The sequence below is a fragment of the Coenobita brevimanus genome, chromosome 96 (assembly GCF_032717465.1).
Source record: "Coenobita brevimanus isolate Jiangsu-jjx chromosome 96, ASM3271746v2, whole genome shotgun sequence".
NCBI classification, from domain to species: Eukaryota; Metazoa; Arthropoda; class Malacostraca; order Decapoda; family Coenobitidae; genus Coenobita; species Coenobita brevimanus.
In genome coordinates, this window is record NC_137049.1 from 24,546,441 (window position 1) to 24,572,269 (window position 25,829).

Genomic DNA, 25,829 nt, shown 5'->3' on the forward strand with positions numbered 1-25,829 from the left:
ATTTTTTTTTGTTTTTGTTTCCAAACAAGCCGGTCAACCCCTACATGAGTTATCCTTTCAACGCCATGTATGTTTTCACCTTAACGTCTCCCTGCCATGATCTGTTCAAAGGAAGAGTTGTACCCACTTATGGAAACCGTATACAGTATGGCCCGATTTAAATGATGTACAAGTAGGGACGAAACAGCTGACTTTTCACAAGAAATACAAGTTACATATGCTGGTAAACATAACTTCTCTTTATATATTTCCAGTCAGACAAACAACCTTTACATAACTCCTTTACCCAGATAGTAATTTGCTTCTAACCAGGCCATATCACCCTCTACAAAACTTATCAATTAAAATAATTAAATATATATCTCTGTGAAGCAGCACCGTGCGTGGGAAACTGAAGGAATGATTACACACACACAGATAAGGACGATAAGGTTATACATGAGTAATTGTTGCTACCGGTGCGATGTCTTGTGTCAATGAGTTATCTGTTTCTTTCAGCATTAGTTCTTCCCTGGTGTCTTCCTGCTTGTGAATTTCGTCATACATTGTTAAGGAAATGAATAATACTGATACGTGCTTTACTTATCCTAAGTTGGGAAGTCACTCTTACTATCATCATAAATCATCACTCTCCTATTCTTCTTCTTCCATCTTCTCCTACCGATCATCATCACCCCCATCATCAGTCATTATCATCATCAAGGGATGGAGACGCTATGCACTCTCATCTCTCATCACACACACACACACACACACACACACACACACACACACACACACACACACACACACACACACACACACACACACACACACACACACACACACACACACACACACACACACACACACACTCGCACACACACACACACACACACACACACACACACACACACACACACACACACACACACACACACACACACACACACACACACACACACACACACACACACACACACACACACACACACACACACACACACACACACACACACACACACACACACACACACACACACACACACACACACACACACACACACACACACACACACACACACACACACACACACACACACACACACACACACACACACACACACACACACACACACACACACACACACACACACACACACACACACACACACACACACACACACACACACACACACACACACACACACACACACACACACACACACACACACACACACACACACACACACACACACACACACACACACACACACACACACACACACACACACACACACACACACACACACACACACACACACACACACACACACACACACACACACACACACACACACACACACACACACACACACACACACACACACACACACACACACACACACACACACACACACACACACACACACACACACACACACACACACACACACACACACACACACACACACACACACACACACACACACACACACACACACACACACACACACACACACACACACACACACACACACACACACACACACACACACACACACACACACACACACACACACACACACACACACACACACACACACACACACACACACACACACACACACACACACACACACACACACACACACACACACACACACACACACACACACACACACACACACACACACACAGGTACATTCATTTATGCGTTTTAGACTTCTGGTTGACAAGCATACTTAGACTACATCCACTCTGTACTGGTATATATGTCTGTACTTGTGTGCATTTACTCCCTGCAGCATCTGTACCTACTCAACAAGGCAACATAGTCTTCACGTTGACTCACCTGGCATGAGTGTGCAGCGCTTTCTCAATCCTACTGATGATCACCACGCCAGCCTCTCAGTTGTGCAACCTTCACCCACCACAAAAACACTACAATCTTCCGCTGACTGAGATAGAATAGGTCTAAGATTTCTCAAATATGTAGACGACCACCACGCCAGCCTCTCCTTTGTGCAGTCTTCGCCAATCACAAAACACTTGAATCTTCGCTGCTTGAGACACAGCAGGTTTAAAATTTCCTTCACACAACTCGCAGAAATTATGAACAATTAAGTAAAAAACACGTTTCCATTCTTTGCAGATTAGTCCCTTCAGTTTCACAAGTTATCTTTGTATTTTAGTCTAGTTACCTCCAGACGATTATATCTGAAGTATGAAAAATCTCTAGCATTGATGGATTTTTGTGAAGATTATATCAATCCTCTCTCATTCGAAAAGCCTCCCCTAAGCTGAATAAAATCGTCTGGAAATGACAAGGATAAAACATAAAAGGCAGCATCGTATTAAAGGAGTAAAACTGTGGAATGCTAGGTGAACTTAACTCCTCAAATCAGGTGATATCTACTATAATCTCTTCTTGTATATTTGGACTATTTCATTCAGATAAAGGGAGACTTTCCGAACTAGAGGAGTTAGATAAAGCCACAGTGGTAGTCTAACTGTGGATAAAGCCTTCATTAATCCCTTCAATATGTGTGGCCTTTGTCGAGTTGAAAAGAATCGTCTGAAAGCAAATACACACTAACAACAGTATATTGCCGAACTGACGCGTTTAGCTCACGAACGCACTATCAACCACAGCAAAAAAAAAAAAAAATAAAAAAAATAAATAAATAAATAAATGACTCACTGGAAACCCCTCAGTGAATCAAACCACCGGTGAAGAATGAGCGAAGCAGGAATATGAGTATGCTTTTAATCCCTGACTCGTCGTGGCATCTTAGCTGTGGGGGATGTGTTAGTGGCGTCTATAATCTGATGACGTGTTTTCTTATTTTATTCTCTCCATTCTCTGCATTATCGGGCAATTTCATTGAGTTCGGTGCAGATCTTGTGGAGAGAAGAGAACAATGGAGAGTTTAATTGGTGTGATTTTTTGTTTTGTTTTTTGAGAGAGAGAGAGAGAGAGAGAGAGAGAGAGAGAGAGAGAGAGAGCCAGGGGAGGACACTGGACTGATAGCCGTTATCAGGAGTGTCAGCTGTTAGACAAAGGGCGTGTTATTGTCGGCCCAGCTGACACCTTCACTGTCCAAACAACCACACAGATAAGCTATTGTTACTTATGAAGGTCGTTCAGTCCAGGCGCTTTCAAAAATTCGTTGACACTCGTGGGTTTCTGAAATAATGTGAGAGTAAATGATGTGCCATAAAGGTTGCAAGAAAATAGTTTGAGATGCTTTGGCCATGTGGAAAAGATGGAGAACGAGAGACTGACAAGGAAAGTGCATGTGAGTGAGGTGGAAGTGGGAAGGGGAGGGAAAGATCAAGGTTGGGATATCAGGTAGAGCCAGGATTTCGGGAGCTTGAGTGATGAGTGAATGGAAACATGGCCTATTGGACTGGGCAAACTTGGGCTGTCTGGACGTTGTTACTCCTCACGCTGCCCGAGGGTGGGAAAGGAAGTCCGGATGATGATGATAATGATGATGATGATGATGATACACTAACCTGACTTTTATTTACACACTATCTATCTATCTATCTATTGCCGTACGCCATAATCCTATAAGGGGTGGCCATTTGACTTTGAGTTATTTGTTTTACGGGGAGGGGCAATAACCCTTCACCAACCCACTTGTTGACACGTAGGGAGCACGTATGGTTTGGTTATATGGTTACCACCCAGCGCTGTAAATGGTTTCTTGGCTTACAGGAAACCATTTGGCTTGTCACTCAATGTAAAGCCACCTGTAAAGAAAAGCAATAAGAAGTGATAGGAAAGATGGGAGAAATAGGAAGAGAGGAGGGCAGGCACAGACAAAGAATACACTTGATGGAAAAAAAAAAAAAAAAATGGAATGGATTGATAGTAACGTATAAAAGTTTCAATAGTTTGGCATAGTTATCTAGTGAGACAGTTTAAAGGTTACAGTACTTCATGTTCCAATTGACGTACATATATATATATATATATATATATATATATATATATATATATATACACACACACACACCAGGCATAGAGTAACTATGAATATAATTCAGAGGAGAATATTGGCTGGGTGTATACTTTTGATACGAGAAAGATAGAGTGACAAGGTTAAGTATCCTCGCATAATAGGTGAAAGGCGAGGTCGTGTCTCTTTCTATGGGGCCCACTGACTCATCATGACCTTATACCGTACTTTGTATCCTACCTTTATCAGATACACCAGCTGTTTATATTGTTGGTGCATGATAAGATTTGGTTACCTACGAAATCATGCCCACATTCTGAAGCGAGTCCAAGGTGTGTCGAAACTTTTATCTTCACAGTAAACATAACTTTAGTACGTGAGTATTATTTATTCCCTTTGTACCACTCGTGGCGCTTTGCAGTCAAAATCCCTTGTTTATGTACGGTTAAATCCAGTAATTCCTCTTATCACCATGATAAAAAAGAAAAAAACTTCATATTTCACTCGCATTAGAAACGGTTAAACTGAAAATTATGACCAAACTATCGATTTCTGATCACGTATGCAGTAATTCATATTCAACTTACACTATAAATAGTTCAAGTGAAAAATATTACCAAACTATTGACAATAATTCACTACTATAGACACAAACATAATTTATCACAGAACTGGTCAATATCCTTTACGAACCCGACCCACGAGGAGTCTTGACGGGGTCGGTCTTTATCTTGACTTACACTATAAATAGTTCAAGTGAAAAATATTACCAAACTATTGACAATAATTCACTACTATAGACACAAACACAATTTATCACAGAACTGGTCAATATCCTTTACGAACCCGACCCACGAGGAGTCTTGACGGGGTCGGTCTTTATCTTGACGTGGTAGGGAATTAGCGGAAGCACAGTAAATCGTCTCGACCCTGAGCTTCCCGGGTCCTCAGTCCGAAGCCCTTTGGTATCTCAAAACCTAATCAGCTGTGAGGTCGCAGAGTGATACTGAGAGATTGCGGGTTATCGGTGGTGGCTTCCTCAACTCTTACTTTACATGGTTACATCACGGTCTTTGCACTATCGAGAACCAATGTCCTGTCGGCCTTGTGGTTATCTTTCCATGCATGCAATTATGAAAAAAAAAAAAAAAAAAACTTACAGAAAGGGGGCTGACTAAAGAAGTCAGATTATATGCTATTACACAGCTACCCCTCGGCAACGTCAATTTATTTCAGATCCATATCCATATATATTTTCCAGTACATAAAGGATCTCGAACTTTAGATATTAGTGTTGGTTCATTGGAGAGATCTGGATAAGCTCTACTTGCGAAACATATGAAACCATGGTAGAGCCGGGTTTTGCAGCTCCAGCAATATTTACAATAGCAAATGCATACAAAAGCAGAGCACCAAGTACTGTGACTCATATCTGTAACATAAGGAAGTGCCTGATATAAGTACAGCGGACATGCCAACGCACCGTCATAACCAGAGTACTGTGTATGTCAAAGCACTTCAACCTGTGTTCCAGAATTCAAAGGGCAATAAGGGTCACATCAATTTTGTACTTGATGTAAAGCCATAAGCAAAATTCCACCAACACTTCGATGCTGACTGTGGAAAAAGAAGGTGTCGCATGATTTTTTTTTCATATGATAGCAATATGAAGCACACATCAAAAGATTATGAGGAGGAAAGGTACTCTCTGTCGTTTGTGGAGGAATGAGAAATATGGAGGGCAAGACTCATTGCTGGTAAAGAACTGTCGGCGAAATTGTGCTCAGGGCTGCACCTACTGTCAGATGGGTAGGACATGGGTTCGTGCGGGGCATCTGAAAAAAAAAAAAACAAAAAAAAAGCGAGAGAGAGAGAGAGAGAGAGAGAGAGAGAGACTCCAAACTCCTTTATCATTACGTATCACTGCTATTTCCCATCAGTTCCATCCATCATGTAGTAATCCATTTCATCCCTCCATCTCATTCCTGGGCTCCTCATAAAAGTGGTATAGTCAACAAAACCAACGTTGCTTCAGATTAATATAGGACTTGGGCGATGTTTTTTCATATTTAGTACTATTTCTATTATTTCCGAGTACTCAAGAACCTAAACTGATGCTGCATTATTTAATTTAAGGAGTAACGTTCGAGGAGATAAACTGTTAAATATTTATTTCATTACTTCAGAAAGGTTTGGTCTCTATTTCAGAGCGTAAAATACAATGGCAGTAACCTTGCTTTAAATGCTGACTGTACTGCAAGGTCTGTTATCTCACATGGAGCCTTGTCATTATCCTAACTCAATATTCCATTACTTTAGAGGGGTAGGAGCCCCAAACTAGGAAAACTAGAGGGGCACTCAGTGGAGCGCATCTCTCCGACAAGGGCAACGTAATTTCCCATGCACTCCTCAAGATGGGTTAGAGTTTCTCGTCACTGATTAGGGTTTCGCAAAAAATATTTTCCGGATCCAGAATATGTAATACTATCCAGATCGGTCCCAAATGTTCTTCGATTGTTCCCTGGGACATGGGCTATCTACCCACCAGATTTGGTTCAAATCTCTCTTTTAGTTTTTGAGTAATACTGCTAACAGATAAACAAACAAACGAACAGACAGGGGTGAAAACAAACCCTCCTTGTCAGAGAGAATAACACAAAATATTGGAAAATTATCAACGACTTGTACGGAAACTGACCATACATCGATAATTTAATGCCAGGGAATTAATAAGGGAGAGAAAAATAACACTTTGAAAAAACTAAAGCTTTAATGCATTTGGAATATAATCAATCACCGTAATGAACTTATTTATACACTGCCAGACTCCTACATCCCGGAGTTCATTCAGGGTGACTGTGACAAAGACTCCTCCAAGCTTTTCTGTCACAGCTCACCACTCGAAGCCTCGTTATCACAACTCATCACCACTCGAAGCCTCTCTGTCACAACTCATCACCACTCGAAGCCATTTTATCACAACTCATCACCACTCGAAGCCTCTTTATCACAACTCATCACAGCTTGAAGCCTCTCCATCACGACTCATCACCACTCCCTCCCACCACTTCAAGCTTCTCTATCACAGCTCAACACCACTCCATCCACTCCAAGTTTCTCTGTCACAACTCATCACTCCCTCCCAGCACTCCAAGCAACCCTCCCTCCTACATAAACTGAAATATAACATGCTTTGGAAAACTTCATATAAGGACAAAGGTACAAAACACTCACTTCGCTCGTCCACTTAGAGCTAATGCCCGGTCAAATGAATATACAGGGTTATCCGTAAATAGCACAGTACTAGAAATTCACCTGGTGGCGTCCTATGTGTTGAGGGAACGGCTCAGTCTGCTGGTGTGGGTGTGGCAGTGGGAGTAGAAAGTAAGGGGTTGCATGAGTCATAAGGCTTACTGGGTCGTCCCCGCAAACACAAGAGATCGCGCGGCAGAGTGAAAGATTTGCGTTATATATGGGCCACCTTTTAGGAGTACATTAAGGGACAAAAAGTTCGCCCATTATTCCACAACATTCACTTCACACTAATGATATGTCCGTCACTTTCCTCCCCGACACATATAAAAGAGAATCATATGTGAACAGAGAAACATACCAAGCTTCCCTTAACTTCAGAGATATTAGCCAGCAGAGGAAAAAGAAAAATGGGGGATGTGAAATACTGGGCGAATTATTGTCCCTCTTCGTACAAGTGATTAGAAATATACAAAAAATACTCATCTCTTAACAATGCACAGTTCCACGTGCGAAAAATCCCAGTCAGAACTCTCATACTCCTAAGATTCTCTCTCTGCTGAATAAAACCGTCTGGCGTGGGCTGGACTAAAACAACAGAGAAGACACGAACACAAGTGAATTAAATCACCCAGAAGAAAGTCAGGCAAAGATGACACAAAGATGACCTTAGCTAAACAGATGGGGACTGGCTTCTTGAGGGTTAGATTAATTGAAATTTATTCCTTAACTACCAGGACGTCTTTCATAATTTATTCTGGTTACCCCTAAAGAATTTCAGTTAGGTAAGGAGAAACTTCTGGCAGTGAAAGGGTAAGAAAAGAATCTCCATTTACTCCTTCAGGACTTCTTACATATTATATTGTGTGAAAGCCAACGAGGTTTATTCTTTTCTTTTTCTTTACTTTTCTTGCTAGGAGGAGTATCTGAGAGTGAGGGACAGTAGCTTAAGGAGGAAAAAAAAAAATGGAAACTGGGACAGGAAGACGATGAGAGCGACACGCAAACAAAATCCTGAGATTTGACCCACCTGTGACTTAGGCTAGCATTCTCGTAGTCTTAGGAGACTCACTAGGCCATCTTTGTTAGTGATCATGCATACTTTACCTTGGTACTGTATTTTCTTTGTTATTCATATTACAGTAATATGGACATAGATTAAAAAAAAAAACTAATATACCTCAATGTTTTCTGTGCAATTTGTCTTTGTAATATGGTCACATTACAAAAAATAGATTGAAGAAAATACAAAGCTATATGCATATGCAGAAGAAATAGGTTAGAAAATAGGTAGTGAAGAACCTCCTAAAACCTCGAGTACGATCCATTGATGCCATTGTAACACACTACAAACATCACTAGCTGACGGACTAATTTAGATCTCCTTTAATTGTGCAAACAAACGAATAAGTATAAATATATATATATATATATATATATATATATATATATATATAAATATATATATATATATATATATATATATATATATATATATATATATATATATATATAGATAGATAGATAGATAGATAGATAGATATAGATAGATAGATAGATAGATAGATAGATATTGATAGATAGATAGATAGAGAGAGAGAGAGAGAGAGAGAGAGAGAGAGAGAGAGCGCCGGCTAGTTATAAATCCTGTGACTCAACTGTAATTACATGTTTAAAGCCGCAGTTTCGTGATGCTTTCAGACCGGTGTCAACCGGTTTGATCATTCCCCTGGTTTGCGTGCCAGTTACAAATTGGACCGGTCGAGACTGGTCTAAAGCAGTCCTGCCCCAGAACCCGACAGGATTTACCCAGTCCTGCGCATAAAAAAATACGCTGTTGTATTGGGCAACAAGGACATCCACGAGCGTCCCGCACCTGTGGGTAAATAGCTGATACGGTAAAGATGGCAAACAGAAATATAGTAAAAGATTAATATTTACAAAAAATCGAATTTCGCACAAATGACAGCCACCGCTGACACTGGATGGTTAATATGTGTAGATACTTCTTGAAATAGATACTTGTTTAAACGTGAACTGAAAAAGTTAATCAATTATGACTGAATCAGTGAGATAATGTGTGGAGAGAAATGCAAGTCTGTGAAACTCTATGGATTACTGTAAGGGAATGACAACAGTTGCAACTATTTCCCAGTAATTATCTCTTAAAGACAAGCACAGCAACCTTTGCCTCCGGTTATTACTGTTCTGTTTTCAGTGAAAATTTAAACTGCACGTTTATTTCACTTCATGGCCTAAGAAGAATCCATTATCATGAATGTAATGGCGACACACCGGCGAGTTGTCACATTTATTTTTTCTTTTAAGATGAAACAGCAACTGTGTATGCTGATAACACTGATACCTATAGCTATAACTGATTTACCATCATACCGTTTTGTTTACATAACTCAACAGACTCCTTCATGACTCCACCCACTCGGTCCTTCAACCAACCAGAACAGCATTAAGAAGTACCGGTCTAAAATCCGTTCTCGCTAGCATCTAATAGACCCGGAAAGCTTAGACTGGTCACAGTTGGTTAAAAAAAAAAAAAAAACACGAAAACGCGGCTTCTGTCAAAGATAAGAATCCACTCTTTAAAATCTTTCCTAATTACACAGATAAACCTTTCAGTCCGATGACATTTTTTTTTTTTTTACTCTTGCTATTTCTAGACGATTTTATTCAACTATGGTGAAACTTTTCAAACAGGATACCAGTAGGTCACTTAAAGCCTTCCTCAACCCCTCCATTACAAAAGGTGTTCCCTTGGCTGAACATACAGTAATTAACTGGGGGGTATTAAGAATCAACCAACAGAAGGCGTCGTCGGGCTGAGAGGCTTAAATACCCTGACAGTGACAAGTGGGAAGTGATTACAGTGGTCTTATCTAGGAAGTAAAATAATCAGAGGCAAACAAATCCAGAACAAGAGTTGAAGTAGGTCTGACTGAATGAAAAATGCTGTTTTCTCTTGTACTTGATAATTTCTATTCATGTAATGCACTTTCTGCTTCAAGCTCGTTTGATTAGTGGTAACATCAGCTTACAGTTGGATAGTACCTATCTTTCCTTTAACTTGTATTCTGATTAAAGGAAGTATTTTGGCTTTACTTAGATTAATTATGACTAGGTTAGAAATCGGGAAGATACTTTCATATATGATCGTACTTTCATATGAGAGCACAACCAGTAAAGAGGCATAAAGACATATTTTCATATCCCTGATTAGGTTCGCAAGTGGTGTGCGTTAGAGTCACTTCCACAATCGATTTACATATTTCATAACGAAGAGTCCCGGACACAGTTGTTGTTGCTTAACCTCAGACAGTCTGGCCGTCGACCACAGGTAAACAGCTGCATCTGTGGGACCGTCCTACAGGTATAATTCAGTGTATACACTGTGCAGGGATCCTGCACCCCACTGTGGCAGACAGCGCCTCACTAGGGTCGGACCTATAGGCCTATATGGGGTACAGCGCATACACTGTGTAGGGAACTGACTTTCCTTTGTGGTAGATGGTGCCTCACCAGGGTCGGGACCAAGGTCCTTCCCACGGCGAGGTGCTGGGAAATATGAGGAGGTTTGTCTCCGAGATGGACGCCGCAGCTGCTCCACTCAGGATGAACAGCAACACCACGTGTTGGTTCCTTGTCAGCGTCTCCCCATCATGATGAATTTCTCTGGGGAGGGATGGGGTTCACTAAGAATTCCAAGGTAGCACATCGTAATAATATTTACGTTTCTGTTTCGTGCGCTTGCCAAAATTACCTCCCAAGGTAACTGGAAGCAGAAACAGAAGGTTGAAGGTTTCTCTGATTAGCATCTTACAAAAAACAGCAACTGCAGAGTGGCCATTAGATGCCTTTTTGAAGCAGCTGCAGAGGGTCAGTCGAGGTGTGGGTCGTATTCTATGAGGGCGTGGGGTGAAAGCGCGTGTATGATGACCGTCACGCCGACACGAGTAACACTGGTGCCCCGGAGGTCGAAGTGGGTGAGGCGGGAACAGCAGGGACTGAGGCTGAGGGTGTCCTGCCATGGCTCACCCGGTCTACTGTCCCTCTGTGTTCTGCTGCCTTCCTTTGTCCTGTCTGCCTTATGTGGCTCACTTCGCATCACCTCTCTGTCTTCTTCACTGACATTATAGCTCTTCTGTTTGGTGGGAAAATAAAAGAATGAAGGTACAATAAAGGAGGATCACCCACTGTGATAATTTGCAGGATGAAAGTAAAATTACAGTTAAAATGAAGTACACTCACAGTTCTACTACTGGTACAAACAGAGGTAAAATACTAATGAATTAAAGAATGATTGACTTATAGTTAAGTTTCATTTGCCTGCAGACCTAACGTTCATGAAACAATAAACCGTTCATCAAATACAAGTTCTTCATTTGTGCCTGCTATACAAAAATTACTGTCTCTCTGTATATAGTCTGACACTGAACTGACCTGGTGACTGAAGATGCTGAGTGCCATTAACATCCTGGAGGTGAGTGACTTGACGGCGGCACCCCAACAGGTCAGTATCCCAGCCCTCCTCCGTGTAGGGACATCGCTGGCGGCCATATCACAAGGGGTGGGCTGGGTCACTAGGCTCCACACCCCACAGTCACTCACACCCCGCGACCCTCTCACGTCAATCACCTTTGTAGTACAGTATAATGTTAGAGGCAGTGATTGTACCTTTCTTAACAATCGTAGCTCCTGATCGGGGCAACTCCACAGTATATTCTATGCCACTTAACAGCCAAGGACGTCTTTCAGCATAGAATGAGTCATAGGAGCTAGAGAGTGTAAGGCCAGTAGCAGTTTCGTATTAAATAGAACAGAAAGCTAAAGGTTTGACTCTGACTTGCTATTTAGTCACTCACTCACACCACGTGGCCTTCATCATGACAGTCACATTCACCATGAATAGTTGATTAGGCAATTTTACCTTTCCAATTCAGCCAGTTATTGTATTGTGACGAGCAATATTTTGCCAACGCCGACATTAAATTATAAGCATTTCCCATTCTTCTTTCAACATCACAGAGCATCTTTCTTTTTATTTTTGCCTTGTGTACTTATTATTACTGTCTCGGTTTATTATCGCCACAGCCTGAAGGGTAGTGTCGGTGAACTCCTGACCCTGATAGCACCTTTCTCATTAGGTCAGTGATTGTACCTTCTCACTAAAGGCCCGAAATGATAGGGAAACGCTCAGATTTGCCTCGTCATCTGCTTTGCCTTCCTATCTTATCGGTAAAATTTTGTCATTCACACTTCGTAACTCTTTCACATCCACACCTTCACAGCAAGAAGTAGTAACATTAGTAATAGCAGCAACCCATGGCTCATCTGGCCGTAAACCCGGTAGACCGCTGGCTGAAACTGTCTTTTTTCTTGCAGTCCACCATTTTCCTTTTGGTGGAAAGGGAGGGAGTTGAGGGGCCATTTGAATAATTGGGCAGTTCCACTGCCCGGTTACATCGGTGCCACCTCGTGAAGGCTTCCCTCTTCAGCACCACAGCAAGCAGTAATAATCAGTGTCTTTCATTCATAATTCATTTTCCTTCTATCCTGACGGTCTTATTCAGCGTAGGAAAGACTTTTCGAACTGGAGATGGAGAAAGCCTTCAAACTCCTTCAGTGTCAGAAGCCCGTCCAAAATTTTATAAAACCATCTGGGTTAGTCTGGATGAAAACTGCGTCATCTTAGTGAAGTGGTTAAGTCAGTGATTTTCAAACTAGTAGGATTATGGTTCAGTTCTATCGTGGTGTCTGATAGATATTCATTGCTATGGAGGCTGTTTTGTGATCTTCAATGGGTATTCTTGATGTATACGGCTTCATGACAACATGCGTGGGCAGTAACTTGCGGGTTAGAAACAATCACAAAAACACACAATTTACACTGCCATGGAATTCGCCCAGACACTTCAGCAGCCGATGACCCGCTAATATCAGTTTACATCCGTGTTCCCATCTGGTACTAAATTCTGTCTACTTCAGCTTTGGGGAGGGTAAGGGAAATCGATTTAATTCTACTTGAAAGTGAAGACACTGAGGGAAAAAGACATACCTACACCAAGCAAGAAGAATGACTAATTTTACCCTGAAATGTGGGATTTTGTTTTCATCTGACAAAGATCCATAACCCCATTCCAGCTTTTCTGATTGTCAGATGTTGTCAGATTGGGGGATAAATTTGACTAGTATCCAAGGAAAGCCATTCCTGCCTCATAACTAAGGCACGTTAAATTTCATTCAACCACGACTTAATATTCAAAGTGTAAGAGTGGCTTAGTTCCATCAGACGAAAACACACCAGGTATAGTAATTTCATTTTACCTGAAGGTGTAGTAAAGCTAAGGGAAGGCAGCTTCATTCTACCTGAAGGTGTGGGCAGTTAGGAGCGAGGGCAGCCAAGAGAAGGTCGTGGGCACAGTACTGCAGGATCAACACTCTCAGGTGCTCCATCCTCCCTAGCGCCGTCTGCATCTCCTTCAGCTGACGCCCATCCAGTGTCCAGCCAGGGTCCTGAATCATACAAGACTCTGGCTCGTATTCTCACCGGTTAAGGAAGCTCCCTAACACCTTTTCCTAAGCGATTTATTTTGCTTATTATACCTTTCTGTCCTATTCTGTGTTATATATAGCCTTCTAATATCGCCATACTCTGCATAAACAACGAAAAAAAAAAGACATTACCCAGCAATATCCAAAAATAAATCGCTAGGGATAAGGTGTCTGTGAGCTACCTTACCCGACAAGAGTACGGGCATCTTAGCTGTCTTGATGCAAGCTGGTGAAATTAAGCCACCCATTTACATTACACAAGGTCCTATACGAGTACGTCTACTCTGATTTGACCAAAAATTATCGTCTCTCTGTTTTGGATGCTGGGCTATAGAGACTGGCACTGGAATATGGTGCTAGTCAAGAAGAAGTGCCATGGAAAGGATGCGGAGCGGTACTATTGTCTTATTTTTGCCACTGATCTACGTGAAATAAACTACAAAAGGACGATGATCTCTGCCAGCTTTAGGTCAATGAACTATAACCGTTATCAATCGAGCTTGAAAACTTCTGTCAATCAAGTATAAGCATCTGATTGTAGGGTAGCTAAATGAGTTTCTCTGTTTTCATGAAGTATGAGTCCAGTCATTTAAGTTTTTAAGCATGAGTAGAATATGTGAATGTGTAGTGCAGTCCAAGTAAAAATAGTGGCAATATATATGAATCTATCTATCTACCTATGTTTCTCTGTTTTGCTGTCTGTCAGTCAATCTCTCTCTCTCTCTCTCTCTCTCTCTCTCTTTGGCACAGAATCAATTCATCATAGTATTTCAGCTCTATACAGCCTAGGAGCACCCATCTAATTATACACATAGATACCTAATTACCTAGCCCTCCAAACAGTCAAGATAAAACACTCTCACAATCAAGCTAAAACACTACCAGTCAAACAAAAAACGGTACACCCTCAAGCAAGCTAAAATACTCACAATCGAGCTAGGATACTCTCACAATCAAGATAAGTCTTCCATCATCAAGCTAAAAAATTCTCAAAAAAGCTAAAATACCCTCAGTCACGCAAAGATATTCTCACAATCAACCTAAAAACTCTTACAATCAAGCTAAAAAAATTCGAATAATCAAGCTAAAATATACTCACTTTCAAAGTATAACACTCTTACAATGACACTAAAATACCATCGCTGTCTAAGTAAATTCTCTCCCAGTCAAACTATAATCCTCTCACAAACAAGCTAAAATTCTCTCACAGTCATGCTAAAACACCCTTGCATCCTCGCTAAAGTTCTCTTACACCCAAGCCACCTCCAGCAGCTTAAGATCCGACCATACACCTGAATGCCGAGGTGGTGGAGGCCGGTGAGGGAGTGGAGGAGGCGCGTGAGGTCGTCCCTGTAGAAGGCCCTGACCTGCACCAGGGAAAGGGACGTGGTGGCGGAGGACAGCACCACCTCCAGGAGACGCAGGGACACAGTGTCGTAGAGCCGGCAGTCTCGTAGCACCCGCCTCTGACAAAGAATAAAAAAAAAAAAAAATACACGTGGGAATATTGGTAGGCAATATGAATACTACGATGTTTTAATCGAATACATAAATAATATAGATAAATAAGTGGGGATATTCGTAAGCAATATGAAAATTGCAATATCTAAAATTAAGAGTTCTGGTGTCTACAGTAGTGAATGAATAGAGAAACTATCATAGAGTCAGCAGTTTCGTAGCTCTCAGCTCTAATATCAAAGAAGTAAATTCTTTAACATGAACAAAATCGCTTAACATACTACAGCCTATGATAAATTTGAAGGAAGCATTTTTTTAACTGTGAAAGAAGTACCATATATCTACTTACTGAAATTTCGACGTGTGCTTCGTTATCCCATTTAAACATTTCATGGCACCGTAGATCATGACTCAAGCAGGCTATAATTCACTTTTAATGTAGCTTTTTTGCCAATAATAATAAACTAGCTACTGAAAAAAATGTACTGAAAAATTGATCAAAATTTATCCCTCCTTCGCAGATTTTTTGATATATATTGGAGTTGATTTCATGACTGCTGCAACAAAAGCAGAAATTTATACGCCTCTTCATCTGATTGCCTTTTTAATATAAACACAATAAATCTAATTCACTTAACCCTCTAAGTTTGTCATTCTAAACATAACAGAATCTACTGACAAACAGGCAGCCAACACAAGGACATGTACCAGCGTCTGTGCCTGAAATAATGTGTTGTGGTCAGACGTGGGAGTGATGAATACCGGTTTGTCATTCTGGGCACAACCCCTTCCGCTGGCATTTATGTGACGTCACGCGGCTGTGCACACCGTCACATTAAAAGGCAATATTTCAAAACAACAAAAACACATCCATTAACTCACACAGACGTGAGTGGAAGGCATAACAACAGTTTCAGTTGTCGAAGCACAAATAGGAATATATAAATGTATTTGTCCACAACCTACTGTATATACTTGATAGCTATTTGCACTCACATCCTACCCAAGCATCCACACCCATACCCACACCCAGTTCCCCAAAGCCACACCTCATTCACACTCAACTCCCCGATAAACCCCCAATGCCCCCCACACACACCCACACCCAGTACCCTACATTTTCACCCACATATATGTCTGACTCCCCGATATACCCCCAGACTTGCCCTTCACTGCCTTACCTGCTGTTGGTGCATGAGTCTGAGGAACGTGTGTATGCATTTTAAGAGATGAGCCATGGATGCCCTGTCTCTTGGGCCCTGTCCGAACGGATGTCCTATGTCCTGGCTTCATTCGTATCCAAATCGCCACACCCACTCAACTCATTGTTTATCTACTCGATACACCCATACACACACTCAGCTCCCCATTCTCACACCTAATTCCCCCATAACCATACTCATCTCACCCCACATCCACAACAACCCGACACTTACACCAGACATATGCGCCCAAAATACATTCATAGTCACACCCAGTCCTTCTCCTCGCATCCACATCCATACCCAAATCTCATAATTCCATACCTGTAGTTGGTTCCTTAAGTTGTGGGGGACATGTGTGTGTACGAGGTGAGCTAGGGCAGCCTTATCCTTCGGCCACGTTCTACGCTTCACGGCCCGCGTCAGGAGGCGTAGTGTGGCCGCCAGGGAGCAGGACAGCAGGGAGGGGGCGGTTCTCCCACACCCGCCGCACCTCGCACCCACACCACAAGCCGTCGTTACCATCCTTCTCAGGGCTGAGTTTGACATGACAATGGATTTGGGTTATATGACTAACAGTTTCAGCTCTAGGACGCCATTGTTATTTTATTTTTGTTGCCACCACACAGTTTTCCTTTAACTTGTTGACTACGATGACGTCATTTCCATTTACTCGTGTTACCACCGTTGTTTCTTTTTATTGAGGAAGAATTTGTAACAGTGATGGGATTTAATGAAGTTATATGTAACTCCACGAGCCCGAAAAGTCTCCCCTAGACCGAAAAGAATTGCTTAGCGGTGTTAATAATGAAGAAGAAAGTCTTCGGATGTAAAACGTTAAAATTTAAATGGCGACTTGAAGAGAATGTCTATGGATATTAAATTTGACCAGCCTGTACTTCATATTATAGAAAGGAGTCATGAAAAAAGCAGCAGGGCTAGACATGTACCATCCTCATCACACGCGTCAGAAATTGCAGTAAAAAACTTGGGACTTTCCTTCACCTACGTGTTTTAATGAGTTCAAGCATACTGCATCAGAGCTGTTATCTTATCAATGCAGGAACAGCCTATGGTGAAATTATGTACCTAACATTGACAAATTCGTCGTGATGTGTCAAATTTGAAAATAGTTAGTACACTTAATGATATTTTTCAGATTTCCCTAAAATTCATACCTATTTGTCGTAGAGAAGATTTGGCAACCTTCTTGGTAGCCTAAATGCCTCACATACTATACCACAGGCCACGAATCGTCAACTAGTTACGTGTGTGGGATAGATAAGCTGGTATATATGTTCTCACTTGTGTGCAATCATTTAAGGCTCTCTCATGATATAAAGATTATATCCTGTTCACTTTAACTTGGGCCAAATCCTCCATTTTGAAAGCTGAGCTGTGGAAAGGGACAAAAACTAGTATATTAAGTTAGTCACGAAGTTATATGAAAATGATGGTTAGCCGTAGTATGGGCTTATTCTACCATTCATCTACAGGACTTAAGCTGTAAAGGGACGAAAATGTAGGCAAAGTTACGATTAAAGGACAATAGCAATCACACACACACTGCCGCTCCAATACTGTACGCTCCCCAAAGCTCTCCTTAATCAGCATCTCTTAATCTTTCTCATCTAAACCCGAGTAGGTATATTAAGCATGACAGAAAGTATGTCTGGAATTCTCAGGGCCGTCGCCTGTTTAAAATGAAGAATTATTCTCGCATACAGAAATTTCAGTTTGTGGGTGTAATTTCCCTCATGACAACGAGTGTTTTGATTTCAGACTTCTGTACGTTGTTCAAATGGACGAAATTAGGACCTTAATACACACAATTGCAATACGTGGATATAAATTCTTTGACAGCGTGTTTTGGTTCCTAAATACCGTTGATTGTTCAAATAGAAGACTTAAGTTCCCATAAATGAAGATGTGTCGAAAGAATTTTGTACACATACTGAAATTTCACTGTGGAATATTTCATAACAGCAAGTGGTTCCCTGCAGCCCTTCGGATTACTTGCCATTCAGGACCCGTATTACGTGGACTAAACTATAAACATTTCCCACACAACGCATGCCTCCATGGTGTGACAACAGATTACTTAGGTCAAACTGGTCAGGAACAGTGTCTGGTGTTGCAGCAATAGTAAGGGAATTCGTAAACTCTTACTGACTTTTCCGATTAAAAACCAAATAGTACCAATAACAATCATAACAACAGCAGCAATACTACTGCTACTACTACTACTCCTACGACGTCAACGACTACTACTACTACTACTATTGCTACTACTACTACTACTACTACTTCTATTACTACCACTACCACTACTACAACTACTGTTACTACTATTAGCAATTTTATTTGGACCTCAACGAACTTTCGCACTTACATTAATAAAAGGCACAGTCAGTCTGCCTACTGTTCTATTGCGTCTACATCGTCTACTTCACTTTTAGGGCTTGCTTGTCACATTCCCTTCTGACCCACCGTATCATAGAGCGTCATCTATAGGCAGAGAAATGTACTAAGCCTCTCTCACTTTAGGAATATTAGCCAAGGGATGTAAAAAAAAAAAAAAAAAAGGTGAAATATTAACCTGACCTTTGTCCCCGACTATACATGGTTGTAGCAAAGCATAAAAAAAAAAAAAAATCTTCAACAGGTGAGAGAGAGAACACTTATTACACAATCAACGCAAGACACTGCTCCACGTTCGGTACGATGGTCCAAGCACGTAGGCACTACACTGTCTCATGGCGAAGGACAGTTTCATTATCTGATTGTTAAATCATCGACTTAAGGCCAAACACATTAAAGATTGTGTACAGCGAAGATCATCGAGGAGCTCTCCTGTTTAGGCAGTGATATATGTTTGTGAGAACGGATGTTGCTAACAATAAACACATCCCAGGGTCTTAAACACATGCAGTCCAACATAACATACAAGAATGGTATTGAGAGATAAGTACCACCTAATTAAATTCTGAGCCATTACCATCATAACTAACAACACTCATCACCACCCCACACAAAGGAGTTTACTAGCATGTTTACTAGCACAATAGAAATAGAACAATGGGAGAGGGGGAGTCTGTGAACAGGACTCTAACTACCAGGGAACACAGAGGCGTTGAGTAGCACAGTAGCGATAGAACAATGGAAGTGGGGAGGTGGTATCAGTGCAAGGGTCAGCCTCTGCAGGACTTCCGTGAGCGAGGGTAAATGATGAACATCCTGGGGGCCCCTCTATCTCTCCCACGAACCCCTCCCTATCTCTTTCTTTCTGTTTCTCCCTCCCTCCTACGGTCCCCTCCTCTCTCTTTTTCTCTCTGTCTCCTTCTCACTCTATTCTGCCTGCTATCTCAGTCTCTCCCAAGACCTCCTCCCCTCCTTCTCTCTCTCTTTTTCTTCCTCCCTCCCACTGTCACCTCCCCTCCCTTTTCCTTTCTATCTTTTTCTCACTCTATCCTGCCCGCTGCATTGATCTCTGTCTCTACCACAACCCCCCACCCCTCTCTTTCTGTCTCTTCCTCCCTCCTACGGTCCCCCCCCCCTTGCTCTTTATCTCATTTTCACTTTCTCCCTCTATCCTTCCCACACTCTCTCCCTTCTTTCCTCTCCACTCTATTCTTTCCTTCTTCCTCTCTCTCTCTCTCTCTCTCTCTCTCTCTCTCTCTCTCTCTCTCTCACCAATCTCCCGCTATTGACATCCTCACTCTCATTCTCCATTTCCTATCCACCCACTGTCACCACTCCTTTTCCTGTCCACTATCCTCTCCTGCCACACTCCCTTCCCCTCTCATGTATCTTACTTCCTCTCCTCCCACCTTTTCCCCTTGTCCTCATTCGCTCAGCAGAAATGGGGACCTGGCTGTAATTTCGATTGTTGCTTATGGTATTCTAGTGGTTGACTGGGACTTAGTAAAAGATAGGGAATCGAACTAAGGTCTTCTATTTCACCTACCTTCCTATTTTATAATCTACATATTCATTCTCCTTTTCTCTGATTACCTGTTCTTCACCTCATGACTGCATATTCTTCTCTTATCTCAGCTAGCCTACTTCCCTCTGTCTGATATATTGCTCCCTCTCTTATCACTTCGTCTTCTTCAGCCACGTATATCCACCTTGCTATGACCTATTCCTCTTTCATTCTCTCTCTCTCTCTCTCTCTCTCTCTCTCTCTCTCGTGCACTTAACTACCCACCAAGCGGCCGTCTCAATACTTAGGAAAAAATGTCACTTGGGGCTTAGTAAAGTCATCAGTGAAGCGGCAGAGAGTAGCTTAGGTGGGGATGTGGGGGAGACTAGCCGAAAAATCCCTGTCCACAACGGGATTTGAAACTTTTATTGCTATTGCGATTCTTTAGTTACCATCCAGTACAAGTTCCAACACACTAGGGAGCACAGTCGCTGAAGGTTAAGCAGAAAGAGTACATGAGAGGAACGGGATACATTGAAACATACATGTGGCAAAAGCTGTCGTACTTATTACAGTTTAAAACACAATAATGGAACACGACACAACATAATGAAAAAAGTGGACAAATACAGCAGGAAAAAGCATACACAGGACATAAATTCTTACTGTCGTGGCCAAAACTAAAGTTACCCTCACAACCACCAGAAAATGATACCATAACTCTCCACTTATCAGAGAGAATCACACTGAATATGAGGAACTTTTTGTTTTTTCAAGATCTTTCGATGTTTTCGACACACATCCTTAATTTTTTCTAGAACACAAGCATACAGAATTTTTTATTTGAGAGATAGTCTGTCGGAGCAGTCAAAGATTGGTAAGAATGCACACCCATAGCACTGTCTTTTTCTGACACTGAACAACGTGAAGGACAGACAGGCCTAATTGTAGGTCACAGATATTTCAGTACATATAATAATTACTTTTCAATAGTCAGTGTCATGAATTGGGGAAATTGCAAATCAGCTTTTTAAATAGCCATGGACCTTAAGAGAAAACGTGTAATGAGAACTTTCTGCTCTACCCAGAATTGGTTGCACCTTCGTCAGCAGTTTGTGGAATAACTCGGCACTGCCACTCAGAGTTATACCGCGTTTACTCCAACCTGACGAAGATCCCTAATCCTCTTCGGCTCACTTTATGGCCAAGGAGACTCATCAAATTTCACGCAACTACGACTTGGTATTCAGGTTGTAGGATGGGCCCAGTTCAAGCAGATGAAAGCAAACCGACTATAGCTGCATCGTTAGGCAAGATTGGTAATATCCGTGAGAGAGTTGGTACCATTATCGTGAGCTGGTAGTATCGTTAAGCGAGAGATGAACGCTCCCTCTATTTCCCTAAGTCGCATCAATAATTGTCAGCCTTCATAAATTGTTCTAACCCAACATAAAACTGTTAACAACACTAAGCAGGCAGTCACATAAAGGAATTCGACACCACTAAAGAGTATCGTACCTTAGTGACTCCTGTCGAGGAGACAATCTACCATTCTATCTACAACCTCAGGGGTGGCTGGACCAAAGAATCTTCCCTTCCGGCAACTGCCCCCTACTAAATCAATATCGATTTCCTCACTCACCACACACCACCTTACTTCGCACTCCTCAACCTTCACCACTCCATCCTCCCCTCCTGTTTCTGGGCTACGTTTTCTTCCGGCCATTACGCTCACATACTCTCATAGTCAGCCTCTCACTTTCTCTTCTAAAAAACTATTGCGGTAATACCATATCACTGTTCATTAATCCTCCCACGAAACCCCACCCAGCTTCACACACTCCTCAATCTTCTCTCCCCCCTCCCCCATTTCTCCCCTGCCTTTCCTTCCATCCACTTATATCCAGTCTTTCAATCTCCGTTCACGAAAACTATAGAACACAAGTATTAAAGCTGTTAACCCATCAAGTAGACATCATATGATACACCTCTGAATCTAGCTACTTTTTATGCGACATCTGTTTGGTTATTAATGGTTCCAGTGATGTTATGTGTGTGTGTGTGTGTGTGTGTGTGTGTGTGTGTGTGTGTGTGTGTGTGTGTGTGTGTGTGTGTGTGTGTGTGGATTACATAAACACGCCAGCAAGAAATTAAATAAACGCATTCCTAACTTCATCTTCATAAAGACGTGCAAGAAATCACAAGCAAGTGCATTTCTCCATAAAACATCAGGTGGGCCTATCTTACAAATTCCTCGCTGATACTGGCCTTACAGGTTATTGGCATGCTTGTAATACGAACCTCCTTCACATAAAGTATATATTAAATGATATCGCATGGCATACAGATAACAGGTATGGTAAATCGAATAAACACAATGCACTGAATATTGCTGTTGTGGTTTCAGGTTCATCTGAAACGTAAACCCGGTTAATTATATGATGCTGCTGCCCTTTAACAGACCATCATCTTCCTATCTGGGAATAGGAAGGGAAATGAGGGACGTTTGTTAACCAGAGAGTGGAATTGTATAGTTATATTATGCCACCACATGAAGGCTCCCCTTTCCAGCATCTGACTGTCGCTGTATACGCAATATATAATACAGATGTGTTTGTGAGTGCACTCTGAACTCCCACCTGTGACCTTGGTTTACCGTTGACCAGGAACACAACAACACGCTTGCCAGTTCACATCATTGCTCAGGTAAACAAACATGGCCTTAACTAGCTCGCCAATAGAAAAAAAATAATAAACACCGTGGCCTTAACTAGCAATCCAATAGAAAACAAATAATATACAAGAAACCGAAATTAATATGCATTTAGAAGCTTGCGAGTACATATATCGTTGCTCGTTTATATAGACATGCCCTTCGTTTTAAACTCGTGAAACAACGAAAAATGAAATCGAAATTAATATACACTTGGCTGATCGGAATAGAACTGAGTAATAAGGGACGCGCTCATTAACTCCAGCTGCTATTTATCACTACTACAACCCACCAGGTGTTCGACAGGGACGCCTTCCCTTGATGGCACCGATATAACCAGGTGACTCCACTACATGGTTATTCAGACATCTTGCAACTCACCCTCTGTCCCCTGACAGGAGGATAAAAGACTGTAGGAAAAGGGGAAACTTCAACCTGCTGTTCGCCGGGTTCACGTTCAGTCTGGTGCATCAGCAACAATAACAACAACAATAACAACAACTAAAACACCCCATCACATCTTTTCTATCGCTACTTTAATGGTCACTGCTCCTCTGAACTGTCTGCTTGCATTCCTCCACCTCTACGACGGGCGCGTAGCACCCGTCTGGCAGCAAACTCTCATCCCTTTTCTGTCCAACTCTCTAATGCAAGAGTTAACCGTTACTCCCAGTCTTTCATTCATGCAACAGGTCAGCTCTGGAACTGTCTCCCTCTGTCTGTATTTCCTCCTGCCTATGATCTCCAGTCTTTCAAACACAGTGTGTCCAGGCATCTCAAAATGATCGGATCTTGAATTTGGCTCTCTATTGTATTTTGTTTTTCTCTTGGAGGGAACTGTTACTGCGGGCTCATGGCCTTTGGTTCCTTCTTCCTCGCATAAAAAAAAAAATAAAAAAAAATAAAACATCGATTACCCGTAAATGCCAATATCCCTATAGTTCATGGCCAATACTAGGAACTCTGACCATCGATCGACGGGGACAAGGGAGGCAGATCTACTTCTCCAGAAAACGCCAAGCAAAGATCATCTATCTATCTATCTATCTATTGCCAGACGCCTCAATCCCGTTTGGGGTGGCCACAAACAAATCGCCTCCAAGTCGCCCTGTCCCCCGCCATTTCACTGCCCTGCTCCCACGTTTTTACCGCTAAGTAGTGGTGGGTCTATGATTCTATTACACTATTGGCATTTCTAACCAATAAAACGAGACTCAGTTTAAAAACACTGACAAGTATTAATGATCTCGACTGTACACGCGAATGGGGGAATAATTTGGGTCGTAAATTAGTATGATCTGGAGATTTCGTAGCACCTCTTCCTTTGCGATTTGGTCAGCACATTACTCCTCCGTATATTCATAATTAATGCTAATGTCTATAATAAAGCGATATTAATAGCATACCTGTACACGGGTCAAGGTATAATATGCAAGATAAATCGTTAGAGAAGAGATGCTAAGAAGCCTCCTATGGCACCTAGAATACGGCTCAGTTTGAAGGTTTGGTTGGCTGGTGAATCGAACCTCTGTATTGTTAGTTCACGTCATCGCCCCATGAGACAGCCCACCTCAACATTGCCACGGCATGGTATTTATCATTTTCCCTAAACACATTAAACCATCTTATCGTTTAATCCTCATCAAAGTCATCATAACCATCTCATCAGTAAATAAAACCATTACTCCGCACTATACATCAAGCATAGGTGGTAGGCAATTCAGAATCAGTTACTTCATCACTCTATATTTTTGTCACTTAACCTAGGCCTAAACTTGCCATCTCTCCAACTAGAATGCCGAGTTGTAGCAATAAATCAACGTTGAAACGTAATGCTTGTCACTAAGTGCTATGAAAAGGTTATGTATCACGGCACTGTCTTTTTCTGCCAGTGATTTACGTGAAATAAGCTGAAAAATGACGTAAATCTACCATGTTAAAGTGAAAGAGCTATAGTTTATACCTCAACAATGTCACGGTCAAGATGCGGCTTTCCTCACTCCGATTACGTTTCCAACCACACCACCACCACCACCACGACCACACTGATACTAAGACTGACTGTGGTCGTAGTGGCGAGGCAGGGGGTGTGGTGTGGACCGTCTCATTGCCAGGTGTTGCCTTAGCCCTCACCGTGACTGGGAGAATACCGGGAAAATCTGTAGGTCGGGTTGGAGGAAAGGCATCTCCCTCTGTCTCTGTCTCTGTATGTCTGTCTGTCTCTCTGGCAAACAGGGGCATTGGGTACACATCTCTTTTCATGGATGGTTGGTTGTCCTACATGGGCCGCCTGTAGGAAAATTAAAGAGGGGAATTTCAGGGTTGGTTGTGATGACTGGGTAAAAATTTGACACGAGAGAGAGAGAGAGAGAGAGAGAGAGAGAGAGAGAGAGAGAGAGAGAGAGAGAGAATGCTCATAAACTGTGGAAGGTGCAAGTTTCAGTCCCGATACTGAACTCCCAAATATGTAAAATGAATAGGTAAATATACAAACAAATGGAAGCAGAAATAAACACATTCCAAGCATCTCTCCCTCATGTACGTACTCATCGACTTCAACATTCCATTTCATCCTCGGACTTGTCATCTTTTCTTTTAACTCATCTCTGTGGTGACGACTTTCATTATTTTTACCCATCCCCGCCCCGGAGGGGCTCGGGGACGGGTATTGTTTTCATTCGGTTTGTCTGTCTGTTTGTTTGTTTGTTTGTTTGTGTCTGTCTGTCTGTCTGTCTGTCTGTCTGTCTGTTAACATCTTGAAG

At 41.9% G+C, this 25,829-nt stretch overlaps 1 protein-coding gene across 1 annotated transcript; it reads right to left on the reverse strand.

Annotated features, from left to right (window-relative positions):
• Positions 1–8,835: 8,835 nt before the first annotated feature.
• On the reverse strand, positions 8,836–25,106 carry LOC145413361 (uncharacterized). Its single transcript, XM_080283038.1, has 6 exons — positions 25,031–25,106; positions 16,754–16,965; positions 15,062–15,235; positions 13,584–13,730; positions 11,658–11,852; positions 8,836–11,358 (listed from the first exon to the last, which is right to left on the reverse strand). The coding sequence occupies exons 2-6, from the start codon at positions 16,952–16,954 to the stop codon at positions 11,095–11,097; spliced, it is 981 nt and encodes a 326-aa protein (XP_080139164.1). The 5' UTR covers positions 16,955–16,965; positions 25,031–25,106; the 3' UTR covers positions 8,836–11,094.
• Between the last annotated feature and the right edge of the window lie 723 nt (positions 25,107–25,829).

Bases quoted from the DNA above. Each gene is read 5' to 3' on its own strand.
- LOC145413361 (XM_080283038.1), bottom strand. From the start codon at position 16,954: ATGGTAACGACGGCTTGTGGTGTGGGTGCGAGGTGCGGCGGGTGTGGG. The intron at 15,236-16,753 runs GTATGGAATTAT...ATTCTTTGTCAG, and splicing joins ACTTAAGGAACCAACTACAG to AGGCGGGTGCTACGAGACTG. The intron at 11,853-13,583 runs GTAGAATGAAGC...TGTACTACAAAG, and splicing joins CTAACTGCCCACACCTTCAG to GTGATTGACGTGAGAGGGTC.